The sequence below is a fragment of the Cavia porcellus genome, unplaced genomic scaffold, assembly GCF_034190915.1.
Source record: "Cavia porcellus strain 051 isolate PalLab524CR breed Dunkin Hartley unplaced genomic scaffold, mCavPor4.1 scaffold_8, whole genome shotgun sequence".
NCBI classification, from domain to species: Eukaryota; Metazoa; Chordata; class Mammalia; order Rodentia; family Caviidae; genus Cavia; species Cavia porcellus.
In genome coordinates this window covers 46,301,257-46,310,670 of record NW_026947491.1, presented here as the reverse complement: position 1 = coordinate 46,310,670, position 9,414 = coordinate 46,301,257, and the positions used below count along the sequence as shown (strand labels likewise).

The following is a 9,414-nucleotide window of genomic DNA, read 5'->3' as shown; positions in this document are numbered from 1 at the left end:
TCAAAATACTAAAACTAGAGGTTCCATTTGACCTAGCTATTTCCCTTCTTGGTATCTCCCCAAAAGAATTAAAAACATCATACCACAACGATGTATCCACACTCATGTTTATAGAAGCACAATCTATAATAGCTAATGCTTGAAAACAGCCCAAATGTCCATCATCTGATGAATAAAGAATATGTGGTCTTTTTTTCATATAATGGAGTACTACTTAACTATAGAGAGAGATAAATTTGAGACATTTGTAGGTAAACAGCTGCAGCTTGACCCCAAACTCTTAAGTGAGACAAATCACATATGTGTAAATATCACTTTGTTTCTCTGGTGTGAGAAACCAAAAGGCAATTAGGGCTAGAATGCATGATAGATATTACAAAATAGGTAGAAAATGCTCAACTGAGAAGTGGAACTGAGAAGGGTGAAGAAGAAAAAGAAGGAACAGAAAGGAAAAAAATAAGAAAAGAAGGAAAAATTGAAGCAAAGCCTTTGTAAATAAGGGGGAAAGGGTTGAAGAGAGAATAAGGGAGTGGAGAAAAGAGGAGTTGAGAAAATTCAGGTACAGGTACAAAGTCCCTATGCTGAAAGTGATCATTATGTATATACGAAATGTACCAAAAACTTATTAATACTAAAAAAAGAAAGAAACGACTCATTAAGCTAGAAGTTATATTCTGTAAAAGTAAGAAATATGAACACTCATCTTCAACATTTTTATTTTTGCTTTACCTATTTTAAAACTGTAGTATTTAAGAAATTACTTCAACATGGACTCCTTTTTTCAGGCGATTCTAAATTCTAGTTTTTTTTCTTTTTTCGTGCCTTCTTTCTTCTCCCTCTTCCATCACCCTCGACAGTAATGTTACTCTCAATGAGATCGCTACAATGACAGCTTGGAAAAACAATTTGGATGATCTATTCTGGTGTGCTGAGGGTGAACAAAGTGATATTACATACTTAGTTCACAAGCATAAGAATAACAAACCGTTATCTGTTCAAACTTATGATGCCTTTACAGTGCTGTATCACTTCAGCTACTCCAATCAACATAATTTAAATCCCATAATGAGTTGAAACTTTTCAAAGCTAAAAAAAATTGCAGAAGATTCCATTTGGGTCCTAATCTATAATTTTGAACTTAATAACTTTAATTTACATCTATGAATTTTTAATACCTGCTTATTTATGACTTGCAACTACTTGAAACAGAGAATCTTAAAATCCTGGTGACAGAGAAAATACTAAATGCCGTATCAATACACTAAATATTAGGTAAACATACTACATAAAATTTAAGGACAAATGAATCACATTGTATCTTAGGACAATAAATACATGTTCATGTTCAAAAAGTTGTCGTCAGGGAAGATGAACAATGCAGAACAAATAACATCCTTTGAGAAGCCCAAGGCAAACTTCTGCTTCTCAAGATCATAGCACCTGATTCAAAACTTTCTCCATGTGGATTTTATGGGCAATTTTAGACTCACTTCTAGTGACTTATAACTTACTGGTTGCAGAATGTAAACTTCAAACTCTCTTGGCTATGTCAGTATTCCGAGATCAGTCCATGCATCATTGAAAAATAAAAATACTTTGTTAATAAGAGCCAGAAGCATGTTGGAATGACAATGAATTGCTCTAATGGAAGTTCGATGGCACAAATAACAAGAAAGATAAATTAGGCACTAGTTTTCATGCAAGTCTTATGAACTAGGAAAAAGTTTAGCATGAAAACTAAAAGAAAATAAAAGCTATCTCAATGTAATACTTTTGAAAGCATTTTGCCTTGGATTTTCAACTTACTCAGATCCCTTTAAACGCAGAGAGTACTTTAACTGGTGTCACTTGTAATGTTACGCCTTGGAATACCTTAGTCTGTTATGGCTACAAAACAGAAAATGAAACCCATTATACATAAAATGGTAGAAAGTGGATCTTGGCTGTACTCTTACCCAGTATTTTATTATGTTTTCCTAATAGTCTCTAAAGCCTCATACTTGATGTACACAACAAAGAACAACTACCAAAGCCTGATGGGGATGCAATGGAAATGATTAAAACTAAAGGAATGGGAATCTTTCAGATTAGTAATAATATATGCTACAGAATCATTCCCCAATTGATTTCTCTGCTATTTGCTCTTATGTGATATTTTTTATTAAATTAAGCATCAAGAAAAATGGCGAACAGGCTTGGAACAGAGGGGATAAATTCAGCCTTATTGTCACTTAACTTCTCTATTTATAACATGCAAATAATAATTTCCCATACCCTTTAGCTCAGGAAATATTAACCTAAAATGCATGTTATTGTGCAGTCATCAATGGGGACTTGCAATCCAAACAAAAGCAGAAAGAAGACCTAACAGAGATCCATATTGTGAGTTTTCCTAGAGCTGAGAACATAGACCAAACTGGCAACCAAACTGTATTTCTTAGATTTAATTTTTTTCTATGACAACATTGTCTAGTCATAAGCATTGTTCACTTGAGTATTATTTAAATCACTTGCACAATTGTAACACTGGTGTGACTTTCTCTCAAATCTGTCAACTCTGTGAAATGCTCTTTTAATGATCTTTGTCTCAGTTGATACCTATATTTAGAAAGAGTCACATTTTAAAACTACCCAATAACCAAATTAATATGCACAAGAACTGACGTATAAACTACACATGTGTATGTGTACACACACATACATACGTACAATCCAACTGTTAACATATTTTGTGAATCTTACAATATTTTTGAGTAACATTTTAATTAACATTTTCAAATTGAGTTCAATATAGTATTTTTAGTTACAGCAGGTTAATTTATATTTCCCCAAAGATAGAGATTAAGCTGAAAAAGCATTATAAACATTGTAAAATCTTTTTGTTACACTGAAATGTAGGCAATCCATGCTCTTTGAAAAAAATGTATACTTTTATTTATATCAAATCAAAGCAATTTTATGTTTCTTGTTTAGTAAAAAGACCATGACACTTATTTTTCCTTCCCATTTCCTCTTAAACATGTATACATGTTCTGACATTTTCAGCATGCCATCAAAAACAAAACACAATAGAAGAATTTACTCAGAGTGTGATTTTCATATAAGCTGGTTGAGACACACTGTTTCCAAGTTAATCATTGAATAAAGTGTGTTCTGTATCTAAATTTTACTTAGACATACCAGGGCCAGAAACAATACTATATTTTCCCATTCATATAACATGATATTATATGGAAAGTAAGACATATTTAACTGTATGCAGAAATGCAGCAAATTTTCACAGATGTTCAGAACTTTCAGGTATAATTACCTTGAGGAAAAGTGAAAAGTTTATTTGAGCATTCTTTTAAAAAGTGATCACTGCCATGAAATAAAACATTAAGGATTTGACATTTCTCTTTTTAAAATGAATTTTAAAAGTCTAACTCTATATTATTAGGTAATGGAAATCAATTAATACATGAAACAACAAAGCAAGTAGAAGTGGATTTAATGTAAAACTTTTGTTTTCCATAAGACTTTTCTCACTGCATCTTTAACATCTTTATTTCTTAGGGAGTAAATTAAAGGATTCAACATAGGTGTGAACAAAATGTAACATACTGAAGCCACCTTGCGAAGTTCAGGGTCATTCGGAGGTGTGAGATACACAAACGAGACAGTTCCATAAAGCAAACTTACAACCCCCAGGTGAGAACTGCAAGTGGAAAAGACTTTCTTTCTCCCTTCTGTGGAGGGAATTTTCAAAACGGTGGATATAATATACATATAAGACACTACAATAATGATTATTGTGGGCAAAATGATGACAACAGCTAAACTAAGTGACACCATCTTATTGATAAAAACATTAGAACAGGAGATCTTTTCAATTGGGTTTGAATCACAGTAAAAGTGATCAATAACTCGAGAAGCACAAAATGACATAGAGAAGGTCACGCTGATTTGGAGAATAGAACTAACCCAGCCACAAAGGTACGAACCAGCCACCAACTGGATGCAGACACTTCTTGACATGCGGACACTGTAAAGAAGAGGGCTGCAGATGGCAATGAAGCGGTCATAGGCCATGGCTGCCAGGACAAAGGCCTCTGTTACCATGAAAAGTGCATAAAGAAACAGCTGGGTCACACAACCTGCAAAGGATATGGTCTTTTTCTGAGATAGGATGTTGACCATGGCTTTGGGTACAATAACAGTGCAATAGGAGAGGTCAATGATGGAGAGGTTGCCTAGGAAAAAATACATTGGTGTGTTCAGTCGGGCATCAGTCACAATGAGGCCAATCATGCTAAGGTTCCCCAGAAGGACCATCCCGTAAATAACCAGGAATAGCAGAAAGAGGAGACTGTGCATCTCTGGACGGACCCTGATGCCTACAAGAATGAAGTCAGTCACTTCTGAACGATTGTCTCCTCCCTTGTCATTCATGTCAAATCTCTGCTTCAAGGTATAAGAGAAAGTCAACAAGTAAACTTTCTACTTTTACTTTACAGTCACAAATAGCACTTCACATTGAGGAAGACCTTACAGTTGTCAAATTACAATTGTAGCCATAATCCCATTAAAGTTAGGCACCAGCAAAATAAAGATGATAGATGTTTTGTTACCTAATGTAACACAACTGGCTAAAAATACAATGTAAATCAACGTGAGGTACTGCATTTTGTACTTAAGACTAGTGATAATGTCAAAACAATGTAGTTTGAGACTTTATATCTTTCTACTTTGTCTTATGAGGTGCTACTTTTAATTAAGATAACAATTGAATAACATTAAAGTCTTAAAAAGCCCCAAATCTATGAAAAAGTACTTCCTTAACTTTAAATTTAATGTTTATTTTTCTCTCTAATAGCACTGTTTTCTTGTAGTGATAAAACATACATAAGTGAAGAAAAGGAGATCTAAAAGTACGTTTTAAAATAATGTGAGATGTAGGACCAGAGGTTTAGCTCAGCAGTGTAAGTGCCTGCTTGGCAAACACGAAGTCGTGAGTTTGATCCCTGGTAACAAAATTAAATAAATAAACAAATAAAATAACATGAGATTTGTATCAAAGAGAGCTCAAAAGACCAAAAAAATTTACAAAGAAATTAATTATTTTACTTAGAGTTTTTGTAAAAAGTAATGAGTCTCTTGCTCCTGAAACTAATTTTATTAAAATACAAAAATCAAGTCTCAGTGATGTACTTGTATTTTTTATTCTGTGAAATTCATTGGTTCTTTATATAAATTTGTCAAGAATCTATTCATGCAAAACTTTTCTGAAATTGAGAAAATAGGAGCTTCAGAAGGGAACCAGTTCAAATGCGGACTATGTAAAAGATAATATTAAATTAGCAAATTTTAATGAGCCCTTAATTTGACAGGAAGTCCTCAGTAGATATAAGAATGGATATGTATTAATTTCCTAGAAGCTTGCAAACTAACTAATTGGATCTGGGTGACCTCTTACAGAACCAAAACTACTCTAGTTACTATAAAACATGTTCACTTTTAATTTTAATGTGAAACACACTCGCTATTAATTAAGTTGTCTAGCAACTAAAAATTGTCCTAACATTTTCTTCTTTGGTGACATTTAAACATGCATCATTCATTATTTTGATGCTTGATATGAATAATAAACACCTGAAAATGACGTAGAATATTTCCTTGCCAAAATTGAAATAAGTGGTACAATAACAATTAAAATTAGTGTCTCTGCAAAGTTTCTCTTTCACTCATCATTTTCAGCTGTAAGGAGTTTAATTTTATTTGTTTTATTTGTCCTTTGCGTTTCAAAGTCTCCATGACTTTCTTCGCACTTTATGTATTACCCCTCCAAGCAACTTTCTCAAAATAGCACATAAAATAAATTTGTACAAATTCAACTCAAGGAAAAACATGACCAGACCTATTAATAATATCACTATTCCCAATCTCCAGCCTCATTGGCTGCTGCCCCATATATCTGAAATATATGAAAATTAGCTGATAATAATTTGGTTTTAATGAGGAAGATGAATAATCTTCCCAGTTTAATATATATGAAGATGACTTGATTTTATTCTTAAAATAAAAGAACAAAGATTTTCAGAAATAAAGTTAATGAGATTGGGTTAAAGTATCAACAGTTTGTTGGCTTAGAATGGTAAAGGAAGATTCGATGTAGAGAATAGAAAGGATTTTTAAGACATCCAAAAATCTTTTCACATGTATCTTCTTCTTCAATAAGACTGTGATTTTAATTAGCTTGATTGTGATAATTTCATAATACATACTACATTAAAATCCCATTTTATATCTTAAATATATGTAATTTTATATAAATGACATCACTATAAATCTTTTTGTGAAACTCACTGGCTTAACAAGACTTATTTGATCTTATTTCAGAAGCAAAAGAGGAGCAGATGAGGAAATTGAATTTATTTCTAAATTCTTATACAAAATCAAATGTTTATACTGTATCAAGGAAAGTGACACATTAATTTGTCAAGAATAATGCATTTTTATCTGTCTAGTCATTCATTAATAACTTTAGTCAGATTTTAAGTATTTGGTCTGTATTATGAATTTAAGCATTGAAGTATTATGTTTGATGTAAATATATAAACATTATCAAATATAATACTAGAAGTATATTATACATGATTTGAAATGTTTGTTTAATGTGTGCCTAATTTATCAGCAACAAATAAATACATTTGTGGTTGGTCCTTTAAGGATTACATTTTTAATTACTAAACTAAAGATAGTAAAATCATTAACTAAAAGGTTCTATCCACTGAGAGGCCTTGGTATAGGTAGGTTTTTGAGAGTAATCCTGACATGAAATACTGTATTCTAGTCATGATTTTTAATTCAGAACATTTGTCAATATATGTGCAGAAGGAAAACTCAGATGCAAAGTAAAGAATAAAGTAATATTGGTTAATATTTGCACGCAAAACTATAAAATATAGACTATAAAAACACATTTATGACTAAACAATATTACTTGTGAAATAATTGAAATAGAGATGAGAGTATTTTATGACTGAGATTTTCAACCATTAAAGTGATAAAAATGAGATAATAGAATACACATCTGTAGGACTATCTTATAAACATCAGTTACCACATTCCCAGTCTGATTTAGCTATGGTCTTCTTTCAGATCTATTCTCACCTTGACTATCTTAAGCTTATGACATTGCACATTTTGAAACTCAAGAAAGAAAATGTATTTTAGACATCTAGATAATATTCTTGGCTATCTAACTAAAATAGTTGGCGGTTTTATAATCACTCTTACCTGAATTATATTTCCCTTGTCTTGTGAACTTTTTCACTTAAAACTGTAGAGTCCCAAGGATTGTTATTTCATTCTAAAAAGGAATACATGTGTGAAAAATACTATTTATAACAATGCCAAAGTTAAACATCTCAAATAATTTTTAAATTCCAGTAAAACCAAAACTTTCATAGGTGTGGTGTGAAAATGTTCTAGGAGTATTGCTTAAATTCATGATTTCTCATTACCTGTTATTAAAATTGGCTCTTTCCTTAGTATGATTCTGTTTGAAAATTCATTGCAGAATTCTTTTCTTTCTTAGAGAAAATCTGTTTGCTTTCTCAGAGAATTATGATTATTTTTCTATGAAAATTGAAAGTGCCGATGAGTATATGAAATCAAACTACAAGACAATCTCTAGCCTCCATGCTGACATTTCACAGGCTTCAGAATAAAAGTGAGAACAAATGGAAATTTAAAATGAGCAAAAAGACTCCTTTATCCCTGAAGACATACAAAAGTAGCAGCAGGTGGAATTAGTGGCTGTGAAGTTTTTCCAATCCCTTGAAACTGTTTCAGAGAATTGGAGTATAAAAGTTTCAAGACTGTGGAGGATGAGTTTCATCTGCAAGAGGGCTGAAAAATAAGTCAATTATAATTTCATAACAAAAGCAAACTTCAGGGCTATCCCATGGGACTATAAGAGGAGCAAATACCAAGTGTGATTTCTTTACTTGTTGCATACTCTTGGGACAATAACAAAGTTATTTTGGGGCAACAGTCCTTGTGACAAAGATCTTTATACTAATCCAAAGTGTCTCTGTCACTTCCACCTACTTGTGGCCAGAGCGTCTACTCTGTTTCTTGAAGCTACACTAAAACACTTCTAGTTTATCCTTTTCAAACTTTAAAAAGATGGCATGTATTGGCTCATAGTCAATTATTTCTGGATTTTAATTAATTTATATTGGGATCTTTTTACAGCGGCAATTGAATAATTTCTATCCTGCTAATGTCCTTCTTTAAAAAAAAAAAAAGCACAAACCTATTGCTACAATTTCATGTCAATCTATCCAGTTGAAATATCACTGCCTAGTTACTTGTTTTTAGTATTTCTAATCTGCAAAGCTAAGAATCTAGACAACTCTATGAGCTTTTCACAAACTAGTTTCATATATACATGCTCTTTATATATACTTATTTTATATAAATATATATTATATATATGTGCTTCACAATATTACTTAATAATATATGTTTCCAGTTTCTTATCCTCTCTCTTCTCCTTCTGCCTCTAATCAGTCTTAGGATACTGCTTCTATTGTCTAAGTATATATTGGAGTTTCTATACTTCCTGATGTTATTCATTCTTTTATTGCTCCTACTATATTTCCTACGCTCATATTTTCAATTTTGTATTGAAATCACTTATAAATATCACCAAAGTACCTGTATACCTTAGTGTGTCCATTTATCATCATAACTTAAAATATTACAAACTGAACGTCTACTAACTTGAAGCGACTAGGAGGTCAGATGCAGAGCCTCACTGGACATCCATTTTTCTCATTCAGAGTAGACTCAATATCTGTATTTGAATTACCCTTTATATGAATATGTTCGTTTTTTCTTTGAGTCCAGTTCTAAATCTTATCAGTACCCAGGATTCATTTCCTATCTCCTTAGAATTATGTTACCTACCACTGTAGCCATGGCAGACATGACTTCTTCATACTCCTTTTAATATAATCATAGTCATATCCTCCTACAGTAACATCTATTTATTCTGGGATCATTGTATGCATGCATTTTATATTTCCATATGAATTCTATCTGTTTTAAGATAGAATGAGTTGCTTGTAAGATCCTATAACACCACAATACGTATATAACCCAAGTGTTCACTTTGCTTTTAACTTACAGAATGTATTTACTGTTCTTTATTCTAAAAATAATTTTAAAGTAACTTACAACACAACCAGTGACAAAATAATTAAATTTATTGAAAATTAAGTTCATGTCAAGCATTTCCTAAATGTTTTATATGGACTGAACTTAATACTAAGAACAATTTTATACACTAGTTTCAGCTACTAGAGTTCTATTTTGTCATTGTATGGATGATAAAAGAATAATGCAAAGAAATTTAATATCAAA

The 9,414-nt window shown here is 31.8% G+C and overlaps 1 protein-coding gene across 1 annotated transcript; it reads right to left on the bottom strand.

The window, feature by feature from the left end:
* Nucleotides 1-3,489: 3,489 nt before the first annotated feature.
* Nucleotides 3,490-4,431, bottom strand: LOC100721825 (olfactory receptor 9K2-like). The gene has a single exon (XM_003476013.1). It carries the CDS (start codon nt 4,429-4,431, stop codon nt 3,490-3,492), a length of 942 nt encoding a protein of 313 aa, XP_003476061.1.
* Between the last annotated feature and the right edge of the window lie 4,983 nt (nt 4,432-9,414).